Source organism: Trachypithecus francoisi, unplaced genomic scaffold, assembly GCF_009764315.1.
Source record: "Trachypithecus francoisi isolate TF-2019V2 unplaced genomic scaffold, Tfra_2.0 Lachesis_group9, whole genome shotgun sequence".
Taxonomy (NCBI): domain Eukaryota; kingdom Metazoa; phylum Chordata; class Mammalia; order Primates; family Cercopithecidae; genus Trachypithecus; species Trachypithecus francoisi.
Genome location: NW_022681474.1, coordinates 62,406,076 through 62,421,172, shown reverse-complemented (window position 1 = coordinate 62,421,172; position 15,097 = coordinate 62,406,076). Strand labels below are relative to the sequence as shown.

The window sequence follows — 15,097 nt, the reverse complement described above, 5'->3', positions numbered from 1 at the left end:
GGCTCACATCATTCCACTGGAACCATTCTTAACACACGGTTGGATACCTCTATTTCAACCACATACTTGGAGGTGACAAGAGGTGAAACACTTTTTTGATAGACATGGCTGTACTGTTGTATGTGTGTGGTGGTGTGTGTGGGGTGCGTTAGGGAAATCTTTGACAGAAAAAAATAGGGCTAAGGCACATGTTTGGAAGGGTTAAAAAAAAAAAAAAAGACATTCCTTTCATACAATCTTCCAGGTTTTCAGAGCAATAGAAATCCTCTCACATTGCCATTATAGTTTTAGACGCAAAGTTAAGGATTAAAACATATCACTTTGAACGATTTTAATACATTGCCAGTATTGAAAAAGAAATGAACTGATTCTAGGCCGGGCGCGGTGGCTCAAGCCCGTAATCCCAGCACTTTGGGAGGCCGAGATGGGCGGATCACGAGGTCAGGAGATCGAGACCATCCTGGCTAACACGGTGAAACACCGTCTCTACTAAAAAAATACAAAACACTAGTTGGGCGAGGTGGCGGGCACCTGTAGTCCCAGCTACTCGGGAGGCTGAGGCAGGAGAATGGCGTAAACCGGGAAGGCGGAGCTTGCAGTGAGCTGAGATCCGGCCACTGCCCTCCAGCCTGGGCGACAGAGTGAGACTCCGCCTCAAAAAAATAAAAAAAAAGAAAAGAAAAAAAAGAAATGAACTGATTCTTAATCTGTTTGAATTATTTTTAATAAAATATTTTAATTTGGATGAATTTTATATGAGAAACATAAATATTCTAAATCTAGACACTTTAAAGAAAGATAAGTAGATAAATAGATGCTTGTATTAAACCCTTCTGGAAGAACAGCAACATTCTTCCACTAAGGAAACTGGAATACTGTATTATAGAAGTTGATAGTCGGAGCTGAATTTCAGCATAGAGAGGGTGAATCCCAAATCACCTTTTCCTGCCTCCTTTTACTCCTCCCCAGAAGACACGGGACTGTCCAGATGAAGGTCATGTAAGATGCTCAGTAAATGAATTCATCTATTTATAAGTGGTTGATTTTAGAGGAAATAGCATGTTAAATGAACAAAAGTAATGTCTGATTTTTCTTTACGTGGTAAATGACTGTTAAATAAATGAATTCTTGCATCTTTATATTGGAGTTTTCCAAACACATAACAGCATCCTTATAAATATATACAATATTTAGAAACTACATTAAAACTAAAGAAGTAATATAATGTACGTGCTGTAAAATGTTGCTGATTGAGACTGGCAATGATTAGTTTTGATTTGTAAAGGTATGTTAAATAACTAGGCCAGTAAAATTCTGCATGTTACATCCTCATTTTTTAAGGTGGAAAACTTCAGAAAATTATTTTCTCTTCTCCCCCTAAACTCAGTGTACCTCCAGAAGTATCAAAAAATGTTTCTTCAGTATTTCACATTTCACATGATTTTCTAACTTCTTTTCATTATCGTGAGTATTTCCCACTGGAAATGTGATATTTCATTTCCAGATCCTCAAACTTAAGGCTCTGTGAAATTTCTTGCACCTGTAGCCATTAGCCTTTGGGTCTACCTGGGTCTCGGTCTTTTATCCTGAGATGGGATCTACTGCATCAGCTTTAGCCTTAGGTAAACACACCAAGGCTAGACGGATAAGACAACTATAATGAGTTTCTTCATACAGCTGGATCCCTGGCTCTGTCTTTTCTTTTCTTCTTTCTGGGTTAGTATTATGGCCTACAAACTACTCAGAATGGAACATGGTATTTGTCTTCTTAAGGAAGGAAAAAATAGCAGATTTTGGCAGAACTTTAAGGTGTGAACAGTCTGTAATGGTGGGTAAGCCCATGTCTTACAGATATTTCCTTCAAAGACTGGAGGGACATGAAAGATGAACCGTCTGGGCTTCATCTTATCTTCCCCAGTGGGCTGCACTTTCTTACAAGATAGCACAAAAGCACCAAGGAAAAAGGCCCCACAAGTGAGGTTTCTATGTGAAATCCCCAGAGGAGCTTCACGATGAAGCCAACCTGAACAATTATTTGATCTAAGAAAAAAAAAATCTTGTTAATTAAAAAACTTTGCTATGTGCTGCCTCACATAATTATCAATAGTGTTTGAGACAAATTCCAGCTATACTCCATATACTTACATTTTCATCTTACACAAGCTCAGGGTACTAGCTGATTGAGTAAATTTATTTTTAATAGAATCACAGAATTTTAAATGCTTGAAACAACCCAAGCATCTGTCTGGTCCAATCACCCATCCCCTGGAGAATTTCATCTATAGCACTCTCAGGCTTGCTAAAAGAATAAAGGAGCTTATTTGTTTATTTTTCTAGATCCAAAATATGTAGTTAGAAGTTTAAAGCATTGGAATTGTAGGAAGAATAAAACTTTGGTAGAATTGAGACATCTCATTCTCCTGAAGGAAGGCAATTAGAATAATGCCATAAATGCATTTTAACCCCTTGGGATAAACAGAGCTGGGAAAAAAATGCCCAAGTCACATGCACAAGTGCATATGTGATCATGCTCAATCCTAACATGTGCAATTAGTCTCAAACATTCTGTTCAGTAGTTGGAAATACAAAAGCATAATGCATTTTATTACTATTGGGATTTATAAAACATTTTAAAATTTAATCTACTTTCTTCCCTTTATTTGAATCTTGAATTGAATGAGATTAGATGGCTAAGGGAGGGAGGGAAGGAGAAGGAGAATGGAGAAGGAGGGTGGAGGTGTCTGTGTGTGTGTGTGTGTGTGTGTGCATGCATGCTTGTGTCTGTCTATGTTTCAGATCAGCATCCAAAATTGCTATTCTGACATGGATCAAACTGCCATTTTGATGTGGTGCTTTCAAATGGTGCATTAAATGAGAACTACACAAGGGTATAAAATCCTCATCCACACCAGGGATTTGGAATTTCCAGGGTTCAGCTCTCTCTCACCTTTGGAGAAGGTGGCTGTGGATGTGCTAGAAAAGTTTTAACGTATGGGTTCTGCTAATTCTGAAGAACATATTTTTTTTTGTTCTGGTGCTTTCAAATTACGATATGAAAGTATTTAAAGCTTAGGAATCAGTGTGTTACCTTACACACGACATAAATGTAGCCATTGCTCCTAAATATGAACATTAATGCACTCTGTAAAAGGTGCAATTATTACCGCTGGGACAGAAATCAACAAACCCCACCAAAGGAATTTCTTAAAACTGCTATCATAAAATCTGTGCATGTTATGGATTTCATTAACATTTTACTCCCTGAGGATTCCCAATTGTATAGTAACAGAAGTTCTTTAAATTTTAAATACCACAGAAAGGAACAGCCTTTCACCCAAAACAGATGTGAAACCATCAACCTTACCTCCTTATTGGTCCACAGATATGAAACTAGTTGGTAATTGATAGCTTTTAATGTGTTGCTATTTAGGTTACAGAAGTGGAAACTTAATATTATCTTTCCCATGAAAAGATAAGTTATTAACCAATAGACAGCCTTTTCAACCACAATTCTTTCCTCTTGATTATATTTGAAGTTAAAAAAAAAACAAAACCCAAGAACTGTCTGACTTACATACCACATAAAAACAAAACTAGGTAGACAAAGGTTGGTGACATCCAATGTTCATGTGTCAAAGAGCTAATTTCAGTCTTACTTTGCCTGAATCTTGTCAATGGTAATTTGCAATTTTATCCTGTGCTTCCTTTTCTTAATCCTGTCCTTATTAGTGCATTTTGAGACCCAATGGTACAGCCTTCTAAAATAACATCTGTATTTATTTAGCTAAAAACAGTTCACGTTTAAAAGCTAAAAATAGGGAAGCCTAAGATAAATAAGCAGGAAGGTTTATGAAGCTATTTTCCTGCATAAGGTAAACAAATACATCTGTATTTTTGAAAAACAAGAGAGCTACGGTTCTGTTCAAATAATGTCTACAAGCAGTCTAGAAGTGATAAAAGCCAGCCAAACAGCAATGAACTTTTTCTTTCAAAAGGATGATTATATGAAAAAAAATGACTTGATTAGAATTTTAGGATCTACTATGCCAGTAGTTTTCAAGTAGGGGTGATTGTTCCTTCAATAGGATATCTAGCAATGTCTGAAGACAGTTTTTGGGTTTTATAACTTACGTGTGTATGTATGCTATGTGATTCTAGTGAGCAGAGGCCTGGGACACTGTTCAACATCGTATCTTGCACAGGTCAATCCCTCCAAAAGAAAAAGATTATGCAAATCAAAATGTCAGTATTGCTCAGACCAAGAAACCCTGCTCTAGATGTAGTCCAACCACGTAAGTTAAAGCTTCTGCAGTGATTGTTCAATTTCATAAGCACCATTTGCCAGTCAGCAAATAAGTAGGGGTAGGCTCAGGTTTAAACACACTTACTTGGTCTTCAGGACACCAGTCTCAAAAGAGACTGAAATCCATTTTCATCTTGTTACAATGGAGTATGAGCAGGGATGCTAAGATTCTAGTCCAGGTTCTCTCATTAACTTCCTCTGTGGTCTTTCAAATCACTTAACCTCTGAACTTATGCAAAATAAGGGATTTAGACAAAAGGATGCCTGTATCCCTTTTAGTCTTAAAGTTGAGATATCCCTGAAAGAAAAAAAATTTCTTCTCTAGACTATAACTATGAGTGTTTGTTTCAAATAGACGCTGCATCAAACAATAAGAAACCAAAAACTGTAAGTACAATGGAAAGTTGATGCTACACAGGTAATTTATTTGTAAGAGTAATTCTACCTGAACAGTGGTGGTTCTTGAAGAATTGTCTTTTCGGTGATGCTTCATCATCAAAATCTAAGAGGCTTTTTCAAATATCATACATTTTCCTTAAGGTGTGTTGACATGAAATTAGTATAATCATTGGACTGATTTTTTAAGCTGAATTAATTAGTCAACTTGACCAAAGTGGTTAAAATCATCTTGGTGATTTTTTTTTTTTTTTGGTAATTTCTACAAAACAATTGGTTAAAAATATGCAAATAATCATCTCTCATGTGTGCACCTGTTTTCCCCAAATCATACCCTCCTTAAAAAGCAAACAAACAAACAAACAAACAAAACCACTTAGAATTTAATCCATCTCTACCTACATACTCCCTTCAAATGACTTCCTGTGATATAAAAAGCCATGGTCCCAGGACGACATTAGGAAAAGTTCCTCAGGACGCTGTAGATTTTGGAACAGACTTCCTGGGTGGAAACTCAGTCATAGGTAACAGACCTCTGCTTTGTTAATTGTTAGTGTGTAAAGCATTTATTTTATGGAGGAAGTAGAAGTCAATGCAGAATCAGAGTAAGCACCAAAAGCTCACCTTGGGGAATTTTTTTTTTAAAGCAAATTGTCTTCCTTCCAGATGAATGTTTTCGTTGAAACAGCATGTTAGTATTAGTTGCAATAAACACACACACACACACACACACACAGAGCACACCTGGGGAATCCACATTCATTTGAACAGCTACATTTTCCCTAGTTTTGCCAACACTGTATTTTACATGCATCATTCCACATTTGGGTAACCCAGTGAGCTATTTTTGTCAGTTCACTACTCATAGATTTATAAAGTATCATTTTAATGTAATTTTGGCAATTTACTAATGATCTGAATGAGTTAATACACCCTCTAAAGTATCTGGTTTATAGGCACAGAGTGTTGACAATCAGGATAACCTGGCCCTATCTATGCGCTGGATCAGTCAATTTAGCAGGTGGAAACAATTTTGAATACAACACTATGGACAAAACCTGTGAGAAACTAGCAATTTTGTGAAAAAATCAAGGCGATACCTGTTCCACACTCAACCCATTAATACCAGAGAATAAAAAATTTGTCCACAAAGTTTAGCAGAAAAGAAAATTGTATATGAAACGTGTTAAAACAAATGACATTCTAAAGCTTTAAGGTAAATTACTTCAGTTTCTACTTTCAATGTGTGGAGATTTTAACTTTAAAGGTAAAACAAGGGTTTCAAGTAACAGATTCTTCCAATTGAGTATGTCAGCACTCACTCATCCCACCTGAAATGTGATAAAAATATATCATACTACCATTTTTCAGAGGAAATATTTCCAAGGGCTCATAAGTTACTTCATTCTGTTTGGTCTTAAAGGAAGTCCAGGCAGGCCCTTCTCAGCTCCTGAAATCACGTCTATGCCATTGTGTTATTTTTCATGCCCATTCTCACCAAGTTGTAACAGGCAATTCAAGTTTTGAATCATGACAGAGCCACTTTGGAAGTTGCCAGAAGCAACAGCTCACTGCTCTGGATGGAATGTTAGTGAAGTGTATGGACGGGAAACCTCGGAGGACTGAAGAAGGGACCCCAGGGCTGAGGGTAGCAAACCTGACTGTGTCTGACAGTCTGGTCTGCGGCACATCAGGCCTGATGACCCATCAGCCTCGTCTGTGGCCCATCAGGCCTGATGCCAGGATTAGTTATGTATCTCCGAATAGCTGGCATGAGAGTATCTCCAGCGTACCTCAATCGCAAGAGCACCCAGTGAAAAACATAATCAGAGTGGCCAAAGAGCTTTGCAAGCCTCCGCTGCACCCTGGCTGGGTGTCAGATCCAGAGGCAAGTGGCAATGCATGTGCTGGCCACGGTCTGACTTCTCCTTCTGTGCCTGCTGTCTTGCTTCCTGAGTCTGAGGAAGGATATTCACATGCATTGTGTAAGACCAAGATTTCTCACAAGTTATGTCTTTCTCCGGAGTCAGGACTTTGGTGAACTATTTTACCCCACTGGGCCTCAGTTTTCTCACGTGAAGATGGGGGTAAAAATCTCTGGTCAACTGACCTCACTTAGTAAGATTAAAATAGGACGTATATAAAAAGTGCTTTTGGCCAGGCGCGGTGGCTCATGTCTGTAATCCCAGCACTTTGGGAGGCCGAGGCAGGCAGATCACTCGAGGCCAGGAGTTCAAGATCAGCCTGGCCAACATGGGATGAAACCCCGTCTCTACTAAAAATACAAAAACCAGCACGGTGTGGTGGTGCGTGCCTGTATCCCAGCTACTTGGGAGGCTGAGGCAGGAGAATCACTTGAACTGAGGAAGCGGAGGTTGCAGGGAGTCAAGATCGCGCCACTGCACTCCAGCCTGGGCAGCAGAGCGAGACTCCGTCTCAAAACAAAAGTGCTTTTGTAAGGGAAGAGTGCTATGGAAACATAAGATTTTGTTGTTAGAATATGTGTCAGAATTAATTTTAAAATCTTTAAAGCAACCTTAAAGGCCACTTAGATTGGACCAGTTTCTCATGTTGAACTTAGAGGAAGGGCATTTACTTTCTTTTGACACTATTGTCTCAAATGACTAAACATGACTGTGTGTGTTTCAATTCCATTCAGCCCATCTCCCTACCACACTAAGGGCTTTCATTAATGGTATCTGCTTCCAAAGTTCCTTCAGAGAGAAAATGGGGAAGACTTTAATATTATTTGAGAAATACGTATAAGGCAAAAGGGAAACACAAAAATAAGCTTCTTCAGCAGGTTGGCTCCAGTCCTTCTTTTCTGGAAATTTCCTCCTTCTCATACCTCAGAATTAACATCTCACTAGAAAACGGAGTGGAGAAAGAAGAGGCTCTTGCCTCAAGGGTTTGCTGATGTGGTCTTACACCTACAGACTGTCTTCCTGGAGGTTTCCTTCGGTCTGATTAATCCATAAGAGGGCTGATTTACCAACCCAAACAGGATGTGGTTTAGAAGTCAACCACTCTCTGCTCCTCCGGAATAAGTGAAGGCATACATACTCTAGTACCACAATTTTTTTCCACAAGAGAAAAAGCCCCTAAATTTGGAGAAGAGTAGTTTCAGCCCAGGTTGGTTTGTCAAGTAATTTAATTTCTAAAGTCACTAGAGGGTGCAGTAATCCTGGTGCTATTTTTGTTTCTTCGAACAACAAAGTTCATATCCCACCCAAGTATTACGTCTCTTGTTTTTTTTTTTTTTTTTTTTGGTCTCCTGGCATTTTAATCAGAGAAAAGTCACAGTTGTTTTGAGGAAAGCACTCCCAAGAGCTTTAATTAAAGCTGGAAGGATAAATCTGTTTACAGTGTGGTGAACACTATCATTAATAAAACATTGAAATAATTAACGAATTAAATTCTGCTTTGCGTGTCAATGGCTATGTTCAGGATCTTTGAGAACGTCTCCCCAGAAGACGCAGTACACTGTGTACTTAGTTTGCAGAAATGAAAAGGAAAAACTGAAACTGCATTTCTCTGAGACTCACAGATCATAGACTGAGAGAGCCTGAATGGAGTGAAGGCTACATTATCTTTATTTTATGGGAAAAGAAACTCAGTTTCAATGAGCTTAATGGCCTGGGTTCTAATGATGTGCTTGAAAAGGAAGACTTTTGATCGCACCACTGATACACAGTCTGTATTTTGTATCCTGGAATGATTAACCAGAAACAAAGGAAGGAAAAAGGTGAAATTAATAATAAGATCAGCAGCTCTGGGACACAGAATACAGAATGGAATAATCTGGAAAAAAAGGCAGGGCAGGCAAATTTCATAGTGTGATTAACTCTGCCATTGACAATGAGGGAATTTTAGCAGCTCAGGATATGAAGTGGTTTTTCAGCAGGATGTGGCTGTGTGCAAACCTTCACACTGGGACTTCCTTCACGCTCCTTCTCACTAACAGGCTCCTTGACTTGTTTTTAAGCTTTCTGGCAGACAACACATCTCACAGGAAGCTCCAATGTGGACGTTCATATCGACAGTTAATGATGCATTGTTTTTTTTTTTCTTAATGCCACTCAGTAATTTCCTAGGGAAAACAATGGGAACCAAAGCTTGTTCCTGTCTTGATGGAAAGTCAGCTTCCAATATCGCCTTATTAATTTAACACATGAAAGTATTTGTATACTTGTTGTTGCTACAGCAACTTATTTTGTGGGGGCATATTTCATGCAAAATGTGAAAAATCTGAAAAAGAAAACAAACGTTATCTGAATATTTATGTGCATATAAATAGAAATGTATGTGTGCTAAGGTTCTTGTGATTAGAGGTATGTGCCTCTTGCCCTCAGTCTAAATTATGCTGTACTTGTTGGTTAAATTTACAAAACATCTATCTAATGAAAACAACAAGCCAACCACTTCCAAGGAGTTTCAGAAAAGCTGGAAACACATGAAATTATTCATAATTAGGTGATCGGTGGATGATAACAGCACCCACCCTGTACACAGCACAACGAGCATGTAAATGAGCCTGCTGAGCTCAGAAGGGGAAAAACGGTAATTTTACCTCAAGGTGAACCTGAAGCTAAGCTTTTGTGACTTTCACCTTTCAGTGGGATGGAGCAGCAAAGTCCCTGCATGCTAGGCTTAGAAACAGGAAGCACCCAGCCCATCTCAACGTGATTCGGCAGGGAGGTGATGGACATTTCATAAAATACACTTGAAAGTATATGAATGGGAATAAATGGTAAAAATCCTGCATACTGTAATATAAACAAGTGGGTGTTAGAGTCTGATAGACCTTGTTTCCAAGCCCATCACTAGGTCACTAGGTCACTAACTGTGACCTTGAGTGTTTACCCATTTCTCTGAACTTCAGCACCCTCATTTTTACAATGGGGATGATTATACCTCCTTCCCAGGATTGCAGTGAGGATCAGATAAAAAATATGTCAAGTACTTAGCATAGATCTGGCCACATTCTGCGCACTTGATAAAGGATCAATGTCCTATGAGTAGGACAACTGTCATTTAAGCTCTCCTCCCTCTAGCCAGATGGGGCCATGGCTTCCTGTTGCCCCTCAGAAGTTAAGTGTGGCTCTGTGATGTGCTTTGGCAGTGAAGGTGGGTGCAAGTGATCCAGCAGGGAGACCTGAGAACCATCACGATGAGCTGTGATCTTTCTCCCTCTGTGATATGGTCAGGCTTTGTGTCCCCACCCAAATCTCATCTTGATTTGTAATCCCCGGCATTGAGGGAGGGGCCTGGTGGGAGGTGATTTGATCATGGGGGCGGTTTTCCCCATGCTCTTCTCATGATAGTGGGTGAGTTCTCACAAGATCTGATGGTTTTATAAGTATTTGGAAGTTCCTCCTTCCCTTGCCTCTTTCACCTGCTGCCATGTAAAACACGCCTGCTTCCCCTTCTGCCATGATTTTAAGTTTCCTGCTTCCCCTTCTGCCATGATTCTAAGTTTCCTCCCCAGCCATGCAGAACTGAATTAATTAAACCTCTTTCCTTTATAAATTAACCCAGTCTTGGGTAGTTCTTTATAGTGGTGTGAGAACAGACTAATACACTCTGCCTTGGGGCAGGCAACATTTCAGAGGACGCTGTTCCCCAGGTCTGGGTCCCGGTGTGAGAAGATATGGAGCAGACCCCAGCTGGCCCAGCCATAGAACACGGCATGAGCAAGAAGAAAACCCTCTATTTTGGGAGTTTGAGATACCTTGCTTCTCCTGATCATGTTTTCTCATTGGCAAAAAGAGATGGATGATTTGAGATTTTTTTTCTTCTGGGGCAATCTCAGATTGTGTCTAACTCCAAAGAATGATGTAAATCTGTTCTGTTGACAAATGCTTTGTGAGAGGCTATGTAGTCTCAGTGTTTTCACTGACAAGAGAATTGCCTTGCACAGAAGAATTGCTACAGTTGCAGTTTCAGAGCTCCTGGAAGACCACCATTTCTACCTTGGTGAGAGCTTCCCACAGTACCAAGAATGGGACAACGTTACTGATACAAGAGTGCTGGGAAGGGAGGAGTATGGTCCCTTTAAATGATAGGGAAGGGGGAAGGGAAGTGCAGGGTAGAGAAAGGAGAGTCCTTGGCTAGCGCTCCACCCCCACGGACCAAAGTGAGGACAGGTACTCCCACTTTCCCTCGCAAATGCTGCATTTTCCAAGACCACCTGGGCCCACCACGCCCCCATCCTGGGCCTTGAATAACCTGAGACCCTAGTGGGCAGATACACAAGCGGCTGGACGTCATGAGGAACACAATGGGGGAAGAAGGCACAAGTGGCTGGTCGTCGAGAGCCCACCCGTGGAAGAGCACACCAACAAGCACCGGCGGAACGAAGTGGAGTTTGCGCGGAGCTGTTGGAGAAGAGTCCAGGAGAAAACCATCTCCCTTCCGGCCCCCCCATAAAACAATAAACCTTGCACTCATTATCCAAGATCACGTGTGATCCGAATCTTCCTGTACACCAAGGCAAGAAACCCTGGGATACAGAAATCCCTCTGTCTTTGTGATAAGGAAGGGGGTCTAATTGAGCTGGTGAACACAAGCCGCCTATAGACGGCAAACCAAAAGAGCACCTGTAACACGCGCCCACTGGGGCTGCGGCTTGTAAACATTCAGCCTTAGACACTGCCGTGGGGTCGAAGCCCCACAGCCTGCCCATCTATATGCTCCCCTAGAGGTTTCAGCAGAGGGGCACTGAAGAAGCGAGCCACACCCCTATCGCACGCCTTGTGAGGGAGACAAGGAGACCTTTCCTTTTTCATTACCATACAAACATGCTTAGTGCTGCAAAATGTAAGCTTCCCCGGAGAGGCACATCTGTCAATCATACTGAACTGCTTGTTGGTTTGGGGATGTGGGAAAACAAGTTACCAAGAGCTATTTTGACACAGGCAAATTCATTTCGTTTCTGACTTAATCTAGAGATGGATTCAGCAATCCCAAGGTAGACGTCTCATCTTTTCTCACCCTCTACATATTTCTCAGTGTTGGAGGTTAGCGTGAGTTCAGTCTTCTGTAATAGGCCATTTCACTTTAAGTGTATGTTAAACTAATATTGACCTTTCCAAAGTAAAACAAAATCTGGTATTTGTGCTTAAAAGACTGAAGCAGCAATAGATGTGGAAAGTAGAGGATTAATCATCTTGTGTTTTTTTTTTTTTTTTCCTTGCTTGGAAACTCTCTCTGGGAATTAGTCATTTTATATCTAGCAATAAACGTAAGACAGGCTCCGACTATTCTCCTGAAAAGGAAGCCTGGATCCTTCAGCAAATAATATTTTGTATAATTTGCCCACAGTTTAACCCACAGATCCAGCTATGGATGTTTCATTTAACAGTGAGTGAAAAACTCAGGACTGTCAGCATCAGGCCTTTGGGTGGGAATACCCAGATATCAAGATTGGGCAAGTGGGCATTAGGAGTGGTGCCAGGGATGAGAGGGGGTAGACGGCTGGAAAAAGGGGTCAGTGGTGGGGATGTGGGACAGACAAGGTATCTGTGGGGATACATAAGTGACAGCGAGAAGGGAATGTCAGAACAAAGTGAGGAAAGTAGAGGCAGAATCACTAATGAGGACACAGGTATGTACATTTCATGCCTAAACATGGATATCTCATCAACGGAGAGTGCCTTCAACCAAACCCCTTCTTGGATGTGTGCTATATAGACCTACGTGGAAAAACACACTCCAACCTTTCCTTCCCTTCTCCTACCCTGAACAAACAGAAATCTATACTTGGAAACAATTATTTCATTCACGTCTATAAACAGGATTCATATATTTTATCCAGGAAATAAAAACATGTCAAAATAGGAAGCCCATTAACAGACAGTGTGTAGTTGGGAAAAATCAGATCTTGGAGCTGTTATCAAAGTGAGACACCTGTACTCACATTCTCGGAAGAGTAGTATGTAAGTATCTGAGAAGATAAATGGGTTTTCAGGGATGTCATCTGGGCCTGCTTTTCTGTAGTGATGCGCTCATTTTGCGGTGATTTATACCTGATGGCCGTTAACCTATCTTCTCATTGGAGGCCATTTGGCACAGTACCACTTTCTTTCAACAACCTCTCTAGACAGTCAAAAACTTATTCAATCCTAGATAGGCTTGATCTTATGCTGCATACCTGTATCCACTCTCGGTAGGAATCTTCTCCAGGAGTCCACCCATTCTCAGGATAGTTCAGGCGGGAGCGCTCTGCAGACCAGTTGGTGCTATACTGGGAAGAAGCTGTGATCTGGTCAGAATGAATTTCTCCTGATTCCATGCCCAGAGCTTCCATACATTTGAAATCTGAAGGGAAAAACAGGGCCCAAAGTCATCAAAACATGGGGGATTTATGAAATTTAAAAAAGAAAAAGATGCATTTTTCTTTTTTAACTTGACAAACCAAAGAGTTCATTCATTCAAAATTCTTTAAAAAGATGGTAGTAAGGGACTTACTGGAATATAGCACTGATACTTGGATTTTCATGGCAATATTTAAAAATAAGGTTATCAAGATTATACAGTGATTAATAATTTTCCCAAGTGGACCTAGGTTGACGAAAAGACTATTTGAAATGTACCAGGAAATGATGAAAATTCTGATTTGTGTTCACAGTTGAGTATGTGTGTTTATAACTATCTATGGCTCTACCTGTCATATGGGTACACACAAAAAGTTGTATTTAAAATAAAATTTTTGTATTAAATTATTTCTTTTACTATCAAAGAGAACTGAAAAAAGACTCTATGTCTAGTTACAATTCATACTCAAAGGATGGTAGATCTTAACTCCCTGTCTTTCAGATTCTACTATTGGCACCCAGACCACCTCTTCCTGACTTCCTTCGTTCTTATGCCCCGCCTCTGGCCTGATCATGACTATTAACATAATTAGCTTATTAAAACACACAATTCTGCATTGGGGGTAAACTGCACTGTCGCATGGCCCCAAAGCACCACAGTTTTAGAGCACAAAATCAAAATGCTCACAACAGTGACCATGAAACATCAAAATTTATATTCTCTGAGGCCTAACATCCTCAGTTTGATGATATGGGGAAATGAGCATTCAGTTTTAGGAAAATGTTAATCCAAAGTACACAAGTGAAAAAAAGCTTTAGCGATTAAAGGGAAGGTCTTCAACCATCCAGAAAATCTCAGCTAATCAAAATTCCCCATTTTCTGAATTTTCTGTCAATAACTGATAAGGTTTTAGGGCATACAAGGTTTTCTTGCAATGGCTTCATATTTTTAAGCTTAGCTTTGTTTTTTGTAATATAACAATTATTTACAGGCACAAAAATACATAAATCAATTAATCCAATAAATAAAATACAAATAAGGTTTTGAAATTTCACTGGCCTCTTTATTTTCCAGTGAGATCTGCTGTAGAAGATATGAGCATATCTGTAGGATACCTCTCCAAACACCCCTTGTCCTCTCCCTATGTTACTTTACAGCCTGGGAGCTAGAGCTGATAATTGCACAAACAATTTATTCTTTGTTCTTTTTTGTTGTTGTTCTTGAGACTGGGTCTTACTCTGTCAACCAGGCTGGAGTGCAGTGGCATGATTATAGCTCACTGCAGTCTTAAACTTCGGGGCTCAAGCAATCTTCCCGCAGTCTCCCAAGTAGCTGGGACTACAGACATGATCCACCATGCCCAGCTAACTTTTCAATTTTTAGTACAGTCAAGTTTGCATTAATATTGCCAAAGCTGGTCTCCAACTCCTGGCCTCAAGCAATCCTCCTGCCTCGCCCTCCCAAAGCACTGGGATTACAGGAATGAGCCACCAGTCCTGGCCTTATTCTTTGTTCTTTCAGATTTTTTCTTGGGCCTTTAAAAGACCTAGAGACCACAAAAACTTTGAGGAAGGGTTGAGCTAGCTGAGTTGAGTATTTTAATAGAATACAAAAAACATAATGGCTTCCTCCAGCATCTTCCACAACCAAACCAATGTGCATTATCCACACTTTGTGACTGCTCTGTCAGTGAACTACCGCAGATTTGTTCTTATCATCTGGGATAGATGCCTGTTCTCTTATGATGTTCAGCCTTGTATGCATTGGAGGGTGCCAGGTAGATGCTCTAGTCACATTTCATTGTTTCAAGGCACTGTTTTGCCATTTCCCTCTTTCTCCCATAATTTCAGAGGCTCCCAAGCAGGCTTCTCACCCACAATTTTATAAAGAAAGCACACCAGATAGTTCTTCCTATTGATATTAAAAAAAAAAAAAAAAAAAAAAAACATTTAAAAGAGAAAAACAGATACCTGGCACCCCCGTTCACAACACATTACTTTAGTGCTTCATGTGGCCGCAGGTGTGTGAGCAGGAATAACACTGAGTATTTACCACAGGGCTTTGCAAAATGAATAAACACTG

General features: G+C 40.2%; 1 protein-coding gene across 6 annotated transcripts in view; it reads right to left on the bottom strand.

Moving 5' to 3' along the window:
* The window catches only part of NRP1 (neuropilin 1), a 157,785-nt gene that overhangs the window by 64,695 nt on the left and 77,993 nt on the right, over nucleotides 1-15,097 (bottom strand). For all 6 annotated transcript variants that reach the window (XM_033208422.1, XM_033208426.1, XM_033208427.1 and 3 more), the window contains exon 6: nucleotides 12,852-13,018. In XM_033208422.1, the coding sequence (XP_033064313.1) occupies nucleotides 12,852-13,018 (167 nt within the window). The remainder of the gene's footprint in view (nucleotides 1-12,851; nucleotides 13,019-15,097) is intronic.